We start from the raw sequence: 16936 nt of genomic DNA, 5'->3' as shown, positions 1-16936 counted from the left end.
AGCTTGGTCACAAAACAAATTGAACTCATAAGTCAAGGCGCCACTGTAAATCACACTAGTGTCTGTTTTGCTTCATAATGGCTTTTGCTAAAAACCAAAAGAGGAACAGTTGAGGACGTGGCCTAAATGTCACTATATAGGGATTTCCAGTTTTTTGTTTATCAGTTCACTTTTTGCACTTTAGCATGTGGTAGCCTCAGATAGATTTGCTTACAAAGGGAATATTTAGAACAGAGAGGGTTACTTTAGTCTTTGATCATATTTCTTTGCTAGTCATAATACAAGTGTTTAGTATTAGCTGCGTGACCTCAGGGTGGCTAACGTGGCCGATCACACGCTCCTGCTTCCAGCTGATAAAAAGCAAACAAACAGGAGTGAGAGCAGCCTCTGTGGGGCGTGTGTGTGTGTGTGTGTGTGTGTGTGTGTTTTCTGTCATCACTGTTGTGTGGAATTGAGACCTTGCAGAGCACTGCCACACGCCTACTGCTTTCACCATGCCACTAAGACCAATGGTGCCATCTAGTGCTATAAATACTCTTCAGAAACACCACAAGTATGAAGTGTTTTCCCTGAAGCTGTTTATGTCCAAGCACAAGTCAACACACCCTACCTTGCTGGAATTAAAGTGTAATTAAAAGTAATGGAGAGCTTATAGGAGGTACAGTATGTACACGTAAGGGTCGCAGGACGTTCACTGGACATGTCTCTGGTCGGTTAACTCATCAGACCAGACCCTAAGGAGGCCTCTTTCACACATAAAAACAACAAAATTGCTGAATCAAAGCTGTACGAAAAGATGTTTGTGTTTTTCTGTTTTGCCTTTTACACAGAAACCAGCAAAGTGGAATGTTACCGTAACTGTGTGTACGTTCAAACACCAACACTGCATCTCAGATAATTATATGTCTGTATGAAATACTTGTCATAAAGCGGCAATTGATTTTTACACAACAAGGCGGGAGAAGTGAGTATTAAACTTTACAGCCCTTTGCCAGAATTGTGGAAAAGACTTCCATCCATCCATCCATCCAGCTCTGCCTCTGAAGGAACCAATTCCGGCCTCCCAATTCCATGTCGGCCGGTAGTATCAGAATTGTAACAGAGGCGGCACCAACCCACAATGGGAAAGACAAAGCCCACCCAGCCATTTTCCACTTTTTGGGGTGGTATCAAAGCTGTTACAGAGAGAGGGGGCACCAATACAGAACGGGACAGACAAGTTGACTTGGTATTTTTACGCTTTCTGAGGAGGTGCTATCAGAGCTGCAACAGAGGCAACACGGCACAGAACTGGAAGGACGAAGTCAACCCAACGGTTTTCTGCTTTCAGAGGTAATATCAGAGCCGCAATAGAGGCCTTGTCTGGTCTTGTCTCGGTCTCAGGCTGGCTGGACTCGGGATTTTCCCTCAAGACCAGCACTGATCTCTTATTATTCAACTTCATTAATGTGATAATAAGGAGAACCACTTGGTAAAATAACAAATACCTTCAATTCATGTTACTAAGCCTCCACCACCCCTGTAATGACTGCAACCTTCGTGGTGTTATGACTGAGTAAACCCCCAGCCATATTTCGGGAGGCGGTTTTAATTCCACTTTACATTGGCATTATTATAAGACCCCACCCTGCCCCATTATTATGGCACCCCACCTTTTTTAAATTTTCCTTTTTAAATACTGTACATACAATTATTTGTTTTTTGCAAGAATTTACTTGAAAAAAACTGTTCAGATTTGAATTTTTGAATTCAAAAATTGAATTTGTGTTTTCGGCTGCCAAATGTATTTAAAAGAAAATTAAAATTAAAGAGAGAATGCTCTTTAACTGTTCAACCTTGTCATGGTTTTTAAAGTAGATTTTTATAGTCTGGTCTCAGTCTCGGCTTGTCTCGGTCTTGGGCTTGACTTGGCCTCGACTCCGAAAAGTCTTGGTCTTGTCTTGGTCTTGGAGAGATCTGGTCTCAGGCAAGTCATGGTCTCAGATAGTGTTGTTTTGAGCACAAGATTACCTTCGAGTAACAAGTACATCAAGGTGGCATTTTTAGGGGCGGCATGTTTTTAAATAACAGTGCTCACCCGAGGGATCCTGACTTTTATTGACCGGACAAGGAAAGGGCTGAGGGGAAAAAGGCAGTCATCAAATATTAAAGAGGTGGCCTCAGCGGAACAAGGGGCTAATAATTGTTTAAGTGCTACTTTTGAGAGCCCCCCACTGCCCTGACGTATTTATTAAACTTAGTCGCACAGTACTATCTAATCAGATAATGAGTGGCCACTGTTTCAATATGACTATTTTGTGTCAGGAAATTGACCTTCAAACATAACCTGCATAGTCTTTTGGGAGTACTACAGGACTGGTTACTGTCATGTCTCTCGCTCTTCCCATCTGCCCTGGCCAGCTCGCTTGCAACCCGATCTCCTGTTTGTTGTATACTCTTTGGCATGAGCCATAATGCTAAAATGATGCCTGTATTAAATCAATAGCTGACATCCTGCCAGACGGGCGGCCGGAGAGCTCGAGCGAAGGGCTTGCGATAGAGAGCGAGAGATGGCGACAAGGCCGTGGTGAAGCAACGTTTGGTAACCAGAGCTGAATAAAGGCACACGGTTTGTGGGGAAATGAGCCGGTGCTCACTTGCACACACTTGTATTAGAATGAGGTGTATAAGCAAGCGAGCGTTCTTTCTTTGCTCCTTCATATCATTCTGTACACAGTCATGTCTGAGCTGAGTACAAACACTGGAGGAGCGCAGCCACTTGCATGTCCCGTTTGCATAGTTGAGGGCTGCTTTTCACTCCTTTATTACCCAGACAAAGGTGTGATAAGGTTTGTTTTTAAAGCACTGCCACTGGGTAAAGATGGTTGATTTGTGGCTTGGGAGGTGTGCAGAAAGCATCACAGCATGTTTATTCTACGATTACACTACATAAATGGGAAAGCACTGAGAATAAAAAAAAAATAGGATTTTTACACAAATAAATAAATAAATAAATATTGAGGCACCAAGAGTTGGAAAAAGTACTCACACTCTACACATAGAGGTCAGATACTTGTGTAAAAAAAAAGACCACTGAAAGTAAAACCACTGATTCAACAAACAAACAAAAAAAGCAAAAAAGTACAGCTTCTGATAAGTAAAAAATAAAAACGAATTTTGACTTCCCATTACATTCAATACTCATTTCAATAACTTGGCATGCCCCCAAAAAAAACAAAAAAACAACAACCGCTAGCTAACGTTGACTCTGGCTTTTATGCTATCAAAACTACGTGGTCCTATAGCTTTGCTAATGTTGTGAACTGAGTTACAAAAATGCCAAATTAGCTAATGATAATAGAAAAAAAATACACCCAACCTGTATATACATTTTTTTCAGAACATAGTTTTTTCATGCCAGAAGCTGGTGGTATCTGGGCTGGTACAAGACACGACACAGTCGCCACAAATTATTTTTGTAGCCGACAACATCAAAAAGTTCTGTTAAATAAGGCCATGTAATGGAACGATCTTGCTTCTCCGAATCTTGTTATTATCGTTATGTAAGTAAGGAAAGTAGACAAAGTAAGAAGTAAAAAGTACAGATAACCGTTTTCAGATGTAGGGTGTAAAGGGTTGCTAGAAAAATAAACATAGTTCCGATACCTGAAAAAATCTACTTAAAGGAGAGTTTGCAGATTTAAGAGTCCACTGCGCCCAAGGAAAAATAACCTATCAGAGACAGAAGACTTGAACTACGAGGTGTGGTCAATCAGTTGCTGTGCAATCGTGGGCACCCAATGCAGCCTTGCGTTGACATCCTTGGGCTTCAGGAGCTTTGCTGAAATGATCACTGATTATTCACCTCTATTTAGCACTAAAAGTTTAAAAGAAGGTATTGGACAGATGCTGAGCCAAAACAAGGGTAAACATAGAGTATGAAACAGTGGTGTCGTATACCGTCCATTCACCGCTAGGCTTCGCACATACACCAAGAGGTCAAGTTATTAAGAATAAATTATTCAAAATAAGGAAGTGGCCGAATTGCCACTGCAAAAGTTCTGAATTCACTTCAAACAAAAGGTGCTCTGTCCTGAGTTTTTTAACACATATAGATTTAAATACCATGAAATGAAAGCTAGAATTCTGAACTTTTGTCTCATATTTATCTTTTGAACTGAAACCCAAATGTCTTCCGTATACAACAAAAACAAAGAAATTGACCTTGCCATTTCAATACTTTTGGAGGGGACTGTATAATGACGACAATACAAGGTGATTTATACCCTCTAATCTGGTAATTGAATCCCAAAAACATTAACTATAAAATACCGAAAAAAGCACCATCTTCTGGATGTGATGGGGCAGTCCTCCCCTTGGCCCTAATGTAAGTCAGAATTCTTACTTACAAACTCATCACAAAACAAAGATGCACTAGAATATAAAAGGTTAGTAGTATAATATAAATATATAAAAGGTTATAAAGGTTATAAAAGTAGTAGTTAGGACATCTGCCTTAGTCAAGAGGTTCTGGGTTTGACTGTGTGGAGTTTGCACGTTCTCCCCATGCTTGTGAGGGTTTTCTTTAGGTACAAAAACATCCATGTTAGATTAATCGAAGTCTAAATTCTCCATGGGTGCGAGTGGCTGTTTGTCTACATGTGCCCAGTGATTGACTGGTGACAAGTCCAGGGTGTACCCTGCGTCTCTTGCCCAAAAGTCCTAGGATAGGCTACACAACCCAATTAAGTATTGTGTGGAAAAAAGATGGATGGATATACAGTATAAACGCTATGTATCTATATTTATTGGTGATAGATGTCACTATTTAATACATCCAATACTGAAGTTTAATTGTTGTGTAGATACTGTATGTATAAGTTCTGCTTGAATTCTTTTGCCAAAATGTATTTCAAAAAATTAAAATGCTCTATCAATTAGTCTTGCTTTTTGGTTTACATTTGACCGAAACACAAATCAGCACCAAGTGGAATATTTCCATTATACACGTCTAAAATGAAAGTGAATAGCAGGTAGTGTATGTTGTTTTAAACACAACAAATAAAGCTGACAGGTGAAAAGTCCTTACTTGACTGGTTGAACCTAACCTTATTTGCTTACTCTGCTGTTATGTCAAGCTGAAACGTCGCTACTCACACACCTCGTAAAACAGACAACATGAATCATGCGTGAGATGGGAATAAAAGAGCAGTTAAACCTAGCCTTTTGATTCCTTAAAAGGTCACTTACAATTACTTACAAAAAAAGTAAAGGTTAAAACAAAGAAAAAACATAACAAAAAAATGCTTATAATGGAGAGAAACTCACCATCATGTTCCATGACTTGACCCAGGGAATATTATCAGCAGTGTGAGTTGATCCTCGCCTCTTCCTGACATTACACCCTCCTCCTCCATCCCTCCCTCCATCCCTCGCTCCTCCCACCTGCCTCCCTCCCTCTTCTCACTCCAGTAAAGAGCATTAAAACTTAATGTCCCTTTCCATCTCAGGTACTCATTCTCCCCTGTCTTTGCCTGAGTCGAACTCCTATCCCCTAGCCTGGCTCCCTATTGAGGTGAGGTCCCACCGTGACGCAACAACATGCAAATGAGATAGTAGAAAAACAAGAGGAGGAGGCGAAAAGGAAAGCTAGAGGGGTGTCGTGTTTGCCAGATATGATTTATAGCCACTGGTAATCAGCGCAGTTACATAGTGCAGAGTCACTGCAAAAAGTCAAAGTTCAACTTCTATCCACTCCTATTACAACGAATGCTGTGAAATGAGCAACAATTGCCTAGTGGTCAGTTTCCCTTAACCACACACATACAGTAAACACACATTGAGGTTACAACAATAGGTGCACCTTCAACCGGTCGCACAGTGTCCCATGACAAAAGATACAAAACCAAGCCACAAAGTAGCAGAGTCAACATTTTTCAGAATGTAGTTAAGACAGTACATAATGGAGCATTTAACACGCACAAAACATAACTTCATTGTCATAAAGAACAACTCTGTTATAGTTAGTTTCTATTTTAAAGACAGAATTGAGACAAGCATATATCCATTAACACCATGTCCCTTGCTACTTGTATAAGGACACATTTTACTACTGTATGTATTAATACAGATACAGTACATAAAACATACGTAAATATATTACGTATGTTTTTCCTACAAATGCCATTTATAAATTTATGAAATCAATTTTTTGTGTAACTTCACATTTTTTTTCTTGAGGTGTGTTTTAGTTTCTCGAAAAGTGCAGCATAAAATGTACTTGTTGATGTGAAGCGAAAACATTTTCATCTTAAATTATTCCTTCTTTTCAGACTGGGTTTGGCTGATTTTGATTTATTATATTATTATTAGTAGAAGTATTACAGTATAAATGTAGGTTTTGCCTTTAATTATATCCTTCATCCTTCACTTGTGTTGGATGATTTTCCTTTCTATCTATATTAAACAATGTCAAAATACTTTTAACATGAATTACTTGTGTATGTTCTTTAAAAAAAATACACATTATCATGAGGGAAGGGACTTAGATGAACCATAATTACCGGTAATATAATAATGAGTCACCATCCAATATTGAGCATGGAGACATTGAATCACATGTATGTGTTGTTCTGCTGCAAGGGTTTGATTTCTTTAATTTCCTGTTCTTAACAGAAGAGAACATAATGACGCAGGATGTAATAAACCATGCTGTACGAGCAGTCACGGAAATGAAACAAAATCGGGCACATTCGCATGCTTTTTCAAAACTAGTAAATTTGTTACTTAGTAACCAAATAGAGTTACTGATAGACTGGGAAGGTAAGACTTTAACTACACAGTAAGAATAAAACCCTGACTCATGGTGTCACTGAAAGTATAAATAAACAGTAACTTGCTGGCCTTCACTGTGTGATAAAAATAACTAATTTAGAGTATTAAAATGGGGCATAATTACCTTCAAAGGAGCCTGCTTAGAACACAAGACACAAGATTTTAACTGTAACTGGAAGTCCCAGTTTAAAAACCACATGAGGCATTCACATTAAATGTCATTATGTTGTCTCTCATGGGTCTCATTTTGAAATACCAAATTTGGTTGGAAATGGAATTTGGCTAGTTTTACTCTTTTGTTTTATGAGCTATAGACTGCTGGTTACGTATATTCAGTCGGTAGTGCATAAAAGCCTTTCAAGCCGGTGAGTGCGAGCTCCAGAGTTCAAGTTTGTCTGAAAATTGTACCTGGTGGTTATAGTGTATAACAGCTACCGCAAAATCGAGAGATTCTGGGTTCAAATCCGAGGCTCAACTGTGTGAGGTTTGCATTTTCTCCCAGCTCTCCTCAACTCAATTTTGAGAGTTCTCCCTTAGATTTCAGAACAGTACGACGGGAAACTACAACCCCAATTCCAATGAAGTTGGGACATTGTCCATCCATCCATCTTCTGAGCCGCTTCTCCTCAGTAGGGTCGCGGGCATGCTGGAGCCTATCCCAGCTATCATCGGGTAGGAGGCGGGGTCCACCCTGAACTGGTCGCCAGCCAATCGCAGGGCACATTCAAACAAACAACCATTCGCACTCTCATTTACACCTACAGGCAATTTAGAGTCTCCAATTCATGCATGTTTTTGGGATGTGGGAGGAAACCGGAGTGCCCGGAGAAAACCTACGCCGGCACGGGGAGAACATGCAAACTCCACACAGGCGGGACCGGGGATTGAACCCCGGTCCTCAGGACTGTGAGGCTGACGCCCTAACCAGTCGCCTACCGTGCCGCCGTTGGGACGTTGTGTTAAACATAAATAAAAACAGAATACAATGATTTGAAAATGTTTGACCAATATTTAATTGAATAAACTACAAAGACAAGATATTTAATGTTCAAACTGATAAACTGAAGTTAGGATTTGTATTTATTTTGGGTGTTGTTAGCTACATATCTTCAATCTGTTTTGAGGACGAATTATATGAGTTTCATTTTTTGAATTGAACTGTATGTTTTGTTTCATCATTTTTGGGGACTTTTTTGGGAGGAACTGATATTTTTGTTGTTTTTGTGCTCAGACCGAAGCAATAACACAATTACTTTGGTGCCATCTTGTGGCATCTTGGTGTTGAAGGAAATCATGGAGCTTCATTGAGACAAAAGTATCTTGTGGCATCTTGTTGCCAAGGAACTATATTGAAGTAAGTTAAGGAGGTTCCTGTACACAAACGTTTATGCTACCCTGTGGCAATGATAGGCTATTATGAACCTTTTTTTGTGGGGAGGGGGGTCAGTTATAGATTTCTGCTGTTCACGGCCCCATCCCGCGTGAATATCTGGGGAAGCACTGAAATCAATGAATTTTTCTGCAATATTCTATACTGCAGTGTTGAGTTGCGTCTGTACCAAGCAGTTGAAGGTGGCATTTGGGGTCAGTGGTGTCGATTTAAATCCTCAGTGGCTTGTTTTAAGTTACTCCCAGAATGATAGTAAAAGGGGAAAAAAATACTTTTTAATGGCTTGTAGTTATAGATAAGTAGCTGAACTCTCTGGAGTGCCTGTTCACCCATCAAGTGCGAAATTACACAACCAAGTAAATCTTTTGTTATTTGCCTATTTCTGAAAATGCTTCTGTGATCAAGAAGGTCTGAATTTTGCAAAATAGTGCCATTCCATTTTGGCATAATACCAGCCTCAAACCGTGTTTCTCCACCCATGACTTGCCACTTTCAAGCCGCATTCAGACTACAGTACACTGTCTGAAACACAAATCATGTCAAAGCCCGAAGGTAAGCAGAGCTGCATTGAGTTTTGTCTGATGTACAGATTACCGTTAGCTGACAGTGTTCCCTTCTGATAAGTGGCACATATAGTAATTGATTGTTGCTGTGGCATTGGTGTTTGGTGATACCTGTATGTCCATGCGCCAAATACCTACAGGGGAGTTCATGAAGAGCTGCCTCCACAAGTGAAATGTTCACCCCTCTAGTCGTCATGGGTATGAAAGCTGTACTCGCCATTGGGCCGGCATTATAAGGGGCAGGGTGAACAGTCACTAATTTGCACGAGACAGTGAGGCCCCCTCGAAATGGCCTAATTTCACCAGGACAAGAAATAGGGTGTGTAAAGTTTCTCAATTCTTGATCCCTTCATATTTTTAATGAAAGTATGCCTCAGACATGTTACTAAACACCTGGAAACCGTTCTAAATTGTGAAAATAAATACATAATACGTTTCATTGAAATCATTATTAATTTCTATCTCTGTCAAAGATTTTCCATTGTAAATTCTGATTAAGCTGTCCTTCCCCCCCCCCCCTAATAAAGAAGCTCGCTCATTGAGTTTGTAGGTTTTCAAAGGATTTTGCACAAATTTCAGCTGGGGGCAATGTCTGCTCTGTCCCCGATCAAAAATAACACATCTAACAAGTGCTTATCGTCAACTCAAAGGCTGTCTAATCTCAGCTATTTCAAGGAGTGAGCCGACATCCCCCTCCTCTTCCCTTTCTTCAGCCTTTTTCCATCTGCACTCTCCTCCTCCTTAATCACACTATCCTCGCATCTAATTTGGCCCACTCTCCTATTTTTTGCTGTTTCAAGTCACATTTTTCTCCCCTCCCCTCACTTTTAACCCATTTTATTTTAGTATATCCCGCCACTATTGCCCAAACTGTTCCCTCTGCCTGTGTAATTAGAAGAGAGTAATACTATATAGTGTCCATTTGGAGGTCAACATGCTATTTACAGTCTACACATCATTCCTTATGGACTATTTGTGGAAACAACTTCCCTAATGATGAAGTAAAAGCCATTTCATATTATTGTGCAGTACACACACAAACAATAGAGCAGAACTTCAAAAGTGGAACACAATCTGCTGGTTAACTTTCAAGTCAAAACTTTAAAAAAAAATTAAAAGACGAACGTTTAATTATATTTGCTATTTTTCACGTTTTTTTTTTTTAAATCAGCACACCATCCATTTCATCCATCCATTTTCTGTACCGCTTATCCTCACTAGGGTCGCGGGCGTGCCACAGCCTATCCCAGCTATCTTCAGGTCACTAGCCAATCGCAGGGCACATAGAAACAAACAACCATTCATACAATTCACACCTACGGGCAATTTAGAGTCTTCAATTAGCCTACCATGCATGTTTTTTGGGATGTGGGAGAAAACCGGAATGCCCGGAGAAAATCCACGCAGGCACGGGGAGAACATGCAAACGCCACACAGGCGGGGCCGGGATTTGAATCCCTGTCCTCAGAACTGTGAGGCAGATGTGCTAACCAGTCGTTCACCGTGCCGCCCAAAAATCAGCACACCACTAAACAAAAATGTAAAAAAACGTAGAGTATACATATTTCGAAATTAGGAGAATTGACTGTTGTATGAATGGCATCAAGGTGGATGCACAGGTTAATTTTAGTGGAAAAGCTTTTAATTTTCTGCTCGTTTAGCATAGAAAGATGAACATAGATATATGGAATTTTTAGTTGATAATAATTTTCGGACAATTTACTGTAAAGAAAATTGGATCATTTCCTGCAGCACGACTGATGCATTTTTGTTGGTAAAATTAATGGTTGAACTCCAAATTGTGCCCCTTTTTGGAAGTTCAACTCTGGAGGATCTTTCCATCCATCCATTTTCGACAGAACTCATTAGAGCTGCGAGTGAGCTCGAACCTATCCCAGCTGAGATTGGGTGAGAGTCAGGGTACACCCTAGACTGGTCACCAGCCATTCGCACGGCGCATACAGAATAGACAGAACAACTACTCACACATACATTCACAACTATGGACTGTCATGGTCTGTGTTTTGGTTTGGGTTGTGTTTAGTTTTGTTCCATGTTTTCCTGTGTTCCATGTTTGTCGTGTGCTCATTAGGTTGTCGTGTCCACCTGTTCTCGTCTACTTTGTGTCGACCAATCAGCTCTCTCCAGCCACTCGTGTCTTGTCCAGGTGTTCCTCGTTGTCTCGTCAATTTGTTTGTATTTAGTTCCCTGGTTTCTTTCAGTTCTTGTCGGTTCTTTGCCATGTCATAGTCGCCAGTTGTCTTTATCATTGTGGTATGTCATTGTCAGGTGTCATTTTCCCTATCTATTCCACATCTTACTCACAGGTCATAGTTTGTTTCCAGTTTTAGATATTCAAGTGTTTCTTTGTTACTTTGGTTTGGTTGTTATCTGTTGTGGGACTTTGTTCAGTTTTGCTTTATCCAATATCCTTGTTTTCCTTTTTTGAAGATTAAATATTATTATTTTGAGACTCCCGCACTCCTGCCTTGCCTCCCTGCTTCCCTGCAATTGGGTCCACCATGTTCTTGCCTTGCGTTCCTCGCCTTCGCCCTAACCACGTACGTGACATGGACAATTTACAGTTTAGTCTTCAATGACTCTTTCATGCATGTTTTTGGAATGTGGGAGTACCCGGAGAAACCCCATGCAAGTATGTGCAAACCCGAGATCATGGGCCAAGATTCAACATGTTAACCATTAGGCTTCTATTGTATTATTAAAAATGCTACCGACGTGCATTCTGTATTATTTTTTTTTTTTTTTTTTAAACGATCTTTTTTAAGACATCAGATAAATGTGAGCTGGGCAACGAAAACTACATTGGTCATGACAAATATATTTACCCATGAGGGATTGAGGCTCAAACACAAAAGGCTGGTAGGAAACACAGCAACACTTGTGGTTGTGAAAGTGGGGCAGAGTGACATTTAAGCGATACACCAAAACACACAGAATCGACGCCGACCAAACTCGTAAAGCGATTCAACATTTAAGGTTCGCTATAATTCGTCAATTAAGCGGTGATGAGCAGTAAATGCTGCAAGAAATAAATGATCAAACACAAATGTCACAAATTACTGTTTGCAAACGTTACGTTTTAAGGATCAATTACGGCAACCTAGTAAGTCAATTTTGAGAATACAGTGTAACTTCTGAATTTGAAATTTGATGCACCACATAGACACAGCGTAGTATATGAACTGCTGCCTCCACAAGTGAAAATGCTTTCATCGATTTATTTCCTACACTCTTCGATTTGCTCGGTTGTCATGGAAACAAAATCTGTGATTGCCATTCGCCTAGCACGAGATGATGGATTGTGGTGTCCAGTTGCATGACTCGAGCCACCCTTTCAAATGGGCTATTTTCAGCAAGACAGGAAATAGCATCTTTAAAGAGAGCTGTAATTATTGATCCTTAATGTATTTGGACAAAAGCATGTCATAGATGTTATGAAGACACCTGGAAAGTGTTTTAAATTATTTTTTTAAAAAATGCATTGTCTCCTGACTGACTTCAATTATTTTTGTTCATTATTTTTTCGTGGTTAAAGTCTTTTTAAACTTGTGTGGCAGTTAAGAATGTTTCAAAAATGTTACCTGTACAGTACAACATTGCACGTACAGTTTAGATAGATAGATAGATAGATAGATAGATAGATAGATAGATAAGAATCTAAATGTTGCACAATGGTGTTTCCTTATGTGAGCTAAAGTGTGTATTCCTACCTGTGCGAGCTCCTCTGAGCCTCCACAGGATTCTGGTGGCAAAGCCTGAAGCATCGCTTAGGGAGCGGAACCTGGACTCGGGTCGCAGGGCAGGGAAGGCCTTCACCTCCGTGAGAGTGTCCCACTCTTCCGCCTCCATGGTGGCTTGAACCCCCCCAAAAACACTGAGAAAGGTGCCACGTTCACTTAAACGCCTACACCTTCCTTTCCTGCTCAGCTTGTTCAAACTTGACTCGTTGTGTGCGTGTATATTTGTGTGAGCGGGTGTGCGTGTCTTCCTGTATTCGTTCACACCCTCTAAAACAAGCAGTTCGCCTTGAAATGTGACTGCAAAGTGGAAACCTGTTCTTTCAACATTTTTAAAATTCAATGAAACATGCGCATGAATTGACAGAAGAAGCTTTTGCAATAATGCTGATGGAGTTTAAGGATTTACGCTAAGGTAGACATTACATCATTGCAGTCATGAAGATATTAAAACATTTTCGTTGGGATTATATGGTTACCAAAAATAAAAGAGAGTTAGTTTAAAGCACGAGCAGTGAAACCAAATGTTAAGTTCGGTGCATCAAACATATTAACATACTGTATGTACTATACACGATGGTTTATATTATAATCCATATTTAAACCTCTCAATTTGTACTCTGTTAAAATATAACTTTCAATGTGCAATAAAACCAATATATTTATACACTGTACATATCGGGTGTATTATAACTCACCATTGTATCGTTCTATCCTCAGCCTAATAGCAAAATTGCTAGTCATTTTTAACTTACTGTCCCAATAACAATAAAAAAAATAACAATGTGTTGGCTAAAAATTGTGGTTTTTTTTTTTTCTTGTTTTCCAAAAACATTCAAATATGACCAGGGCAACGATGCTATTATGCTAATGAAATATCACCGTGTCAATAATATTTTACCTCCCAATTTGTACAATGTCAATATAGCATTGTTAGACTATATGTATTATTTCCAAGTTCCCACATACCAACATGCATCATCTTAATGTTCTGTTTTTTTTCTACTTGTTTGATGAAATGAAAATTTATTTTAAACCCGCCTCAATGTCTGTCTGTCTGTTTGTCTGTCCGTCCGTCTGTCTCTTCCTCCTTCCGCTGCTTGTCCGTCTAATACTGTACAGTGGTGCCTTGATATACGAGTGGCTTCACTTTTTTAGATACGAGCCGTTGCCTGGCTGATTTTTTGTTTTGTTCCATCTTTGCAGGTTATGTGGACAGCAAATGTGTGTTTTTATACAGTACAATACCGTTGAGTGCTATTTTGAAATGAAACAACGTTAAAAAACGAATCTGGGGTGTTTGGGGTTAACTGCTTTTCCATAAATTTTAGTGCAGAAATGTGATTTGAGTTACGAGTTAACTGTTATCGCAAGGGGCGGCACGGCGGACGACTGGTTAGAGCGTCTGCCTCACAGTTCTGAGGACCGGTGTTCAATCCCCGGCCCTGCCTGTGTGGAGTTTGCATGTTCTCCCAATGCCTGTGTGGGTTTTCTCTGGGCACTCCGGTTTCCTCCCACATCCCAAAAACATGCGTGGTAGGTTAGTTGACAACTCTAAATTGCCAGTCGGCATGAATGTGAGTGTGAATGATTGTTTGTTTGTATGTGGCCTGTGATTGGCTGGCAACCAGTTCAAGGTGTACCCCACCTCCTGCCCGATGATAGCTGGGATAGGCTCCAGCACGCCCGCGACCCTAGTGAGGAGAAGCAGCTCAGAAAACGGATGAATGGATGTTATCTCAAGGCACTGTACTTTGGTTTCAAACGAAATTATCGGTCAATACAAAATGTGACCGCCAGATGTCACTAAATCAATACTCGCTACATGCTTTTCCGCCTCTGCCGGATTCTAACCAAGAAGATAAAATAGTTAAAAACCTCTCACTCTGGGCGCTTAAAAAATACAAATGAGTAAACGTGCTCGGTTGGTAATGTATTAAACAGGTGAACGAAGCTAAACGATACGTACTCGTATCGTCACGTTACTTTCGTCATCATTCCGAAAAGCCAGTGCATTTCAGCTTTTAACATAGAGTGACCATCTTCGCTATTGACGATCTCCGCCTCTCCGCATTCTGTCGCGCCTGCGGTGCTTGGGGCTCCGTTGTTGCTGGATCAGAGATGGGCTGAGGCGGAGAAGGGCGAACCTCCCACCAGCAACAGCGAGGCGGTTACCGCGGTCACACACTGCGGGTAGGTAGGGTGACTAACTTTTGGAAGTATTGGAGTCGCCGTTGAACGTATCTGTGTGTGTTTAATTCTGTTCGTGATGTGGTTAATAGCTGGGGACGCCTCGCAGCGGTACTCGACAGCATTATCCCGACCGACCGGGTTAACGTGTAAAATAAACTTCTTCACTAAATTGTTATTTATTTATTTATTTTTTTAGATGAAAATTACACGATATTATAACGTCTGTGTCCCGTAGGAATCTCCTGATAGATTGTAAATCTCGTTTGTTAGGGGGGCTAATGGCAGGCTAGCCATTTCTCCTGGTTAACTTTAAGGCACTTGCTGCTAAAATATATGCTAACTTGCTCATTCGGCTAACTGATTCGATTACCCAGGTCATAGTCGGTGTCAATGGTTTAATATATTCACGGTATGTTGCAGATAGAAAACGGGCGGTAGAGTGTGACCGACTGAAGGGAGGGAGGCCGACCCCTGCCAAACCTGTTCGGGCCGAGGTGCTTCATTCGGAGGCAGAAAGTGACCATGACTGTGTTGTAAAGTTGACCTTTGACCCGCTTTAAAACACCTCTCACCCTCATCTTTGTCATTGCGGCTCAGTCACTTCCGTCAGTGGTGCCTTGCCGAGTTTTCAAATTAACTTTTACCCATTGAAGTGAATGCAAATGCCATCAATCCATTGCAAACGCCTCAAAACCACCACGTTGTTGTTTTTTTTTCCCGTTACGTGTTATGAATAAAAAAAACAGCACTGTATTGTAAATTATGAACATAAAAGATCACACACTGCAATGGTTGAACGATTAAAGATTTCTTCTTAGTCGACTAATTTAATAAAAGTCATGTTGGTGATATTGTTTTCAGCACAGTACAGTTCCCAACCGGTTTCACGCAAAAAAACATGTTTTGACAGAGGGGCTCAGCAGCAAATAAACACAACTAATTAAAATGCATCTCACTTTTATGTCAATTGTAGTAAATTATGTAATTGTTGGAACGGCCACTTCAACCTGAGTACAAGGCACCAATAATTTTCAAAATCAAGAGAATGTGTTCCAGAGAAGTTACGTTTTTTGTGAAGGGAAAAAAATGTCTTTTGGGGAAGGGTTTTGTGTGATATTGCCTATAGAAAATCTAGTAAAAAAAAAAAAAAAAGCCTTGAAATTGAATTAAAACAGTATAGTTTCTCAACATTATCGTGACATTTGATACGGTATCACTTGCCTTAAAAACATGATCTATTTAACACAAATGCAACCTTGCTGGTAATAAGAGCAATGTGGACATTACTGGATGAGGTAACAGTTCTTTAGTAATTAATTGTTTCTTTGTTGTTTTTTAAGACGCGTTTGAAGAGCACGTTCCATGTTTTTTTTCTCCCGAAAATTCCACAAAGATGGCGGCCTCTCGTCACGTAGAGGACTTTCGACTTGTCCATCTGCTGCCGTCGCCATACTTTAAGACTTATGAAGTAGCGAAATGTCCAGCCAACAAGGCGACACAGTCTTCCAATGGGTCAGAGTATGAAAATAAGATGTTTGTGGTTGAGAATAGCGGTTAGCATCACTAGCGGCTATTCAGATTGCCGTTAGTCTTAAAAGATTAATACCAGCGATACCTCGGGACTGGCGGCAAGGAGCAAGGGAAGGGGCGCAGTCAGACTCCAGCTTCCTTGCCGAAATGTTATCTGTACTAATGCACAGATGACAACTGGGCACTGACAAGAACTTTATTCATCATAGAAGTTGTTCTCTACAACACACGCGAACATCGTGACACTAAAAGTGACACTCTTCGCTTTACGACACTGATGTAATAGTGTGTTATAAGACGGGACAGGCAGGCTTCAAAATATTAAGCGTTTTGGTGTTTGACCGTTCCTACTGTTTGTGTCCCACGAACTGGTCCCATCTTGGGCTAATGTGAGACAATGACACCCAAAGTGTGCTACTTATGTCCTTCACAAAGATGGACTATTGCAAATGTAAGCAAGGTCTTCAATGCTTTTTTGGGGGGGGGGGAGAGTTTTGAAGACTTCTCCGCCTTATTTGTGAGCCTATAGCCACTTTAACTAATGGGCTCAAATATAGAATGCATATTAAAAGATGTTAAAACGTGTATGTAAAATAACAGATTGATGAAAAGCAACAGACAGCTCACAAATGATTTACCTGGTTGTTTAATTTCATACGTGATGGCTGGGCAGGCACTCCAGAGACCCA

At 40.4% G+C, this 16936-nt stretch overlaps 2 protein-coding genes across 9 annotated transcripts in view; one reads left to right on the top strand and one right to left on the bottom strand.

The window, feature by feature from the left end:
• Positions 1-12761, bottom strand: part of phactr2 (phosphatase and actin regulator 2) — a 36118-nt gene extending 23357 nt beyond the window's left edge. Inside the window, exon 1 of one of the 3 annotated variants that reach the window (XM_061689247.1) lies at positions 12498-12761. In XM_061689247.1, the coding sequence (XP_061545231.1) occupies positions 12498-12636 (139 nt within the window). In that variant the 5' untranslated portion in view covers positions 12637-12761. Of the gene's footprint in view, positions 1-5307; positions 5399-12497 lie in introns of those variants that run through there. The other 2 variants (XM_061689246.1, XM_061689244.1) reach the window with 2 other exon arrangements.
• Positions 12762-14624: 1863 nt separating this feature from the next.
• The window catches only part of LOC133409379 (pleckstrin homology domain-containing family A member 1-like), a 28565-nt gene continuing 26253 nt past the window's right edge, over positions 14625-16936 (top strand). For 5 of the 6 annotated variants that reach the window (XM_061689248.1, XM_061689251.1, XM_061689254.1 and 2 more), the window contains exon 1: positions 14625-14717. The gene's annotated coding sequence lies outside the window, so the exon portion shown is untranslated. Of the gene's footprint in view, positions 14722-16936 lie in introns of all 6 variants that reach the window. The other variant, XM_061689250.1, reaches the window with a different exon arrangement.

The sequence above is a fragment of the Phycodurus eques genome, chromosome 11 (genome assembly GCF_024500275.1).
Source record: "Phycodurus eques isolate BA_2022a chromosome 11, UOR_Pequ_1.1, whole genome shotgun sequence".
NCBI lineage: Eukaryota > Metazoa > Chordata > Actinopteri > Syngnathiformes > Syngnathidae > Phycodurus > Phycodurus eques.
This window is presented reverse-complemented; position numbering and strand designations above follow the sequence as displayed.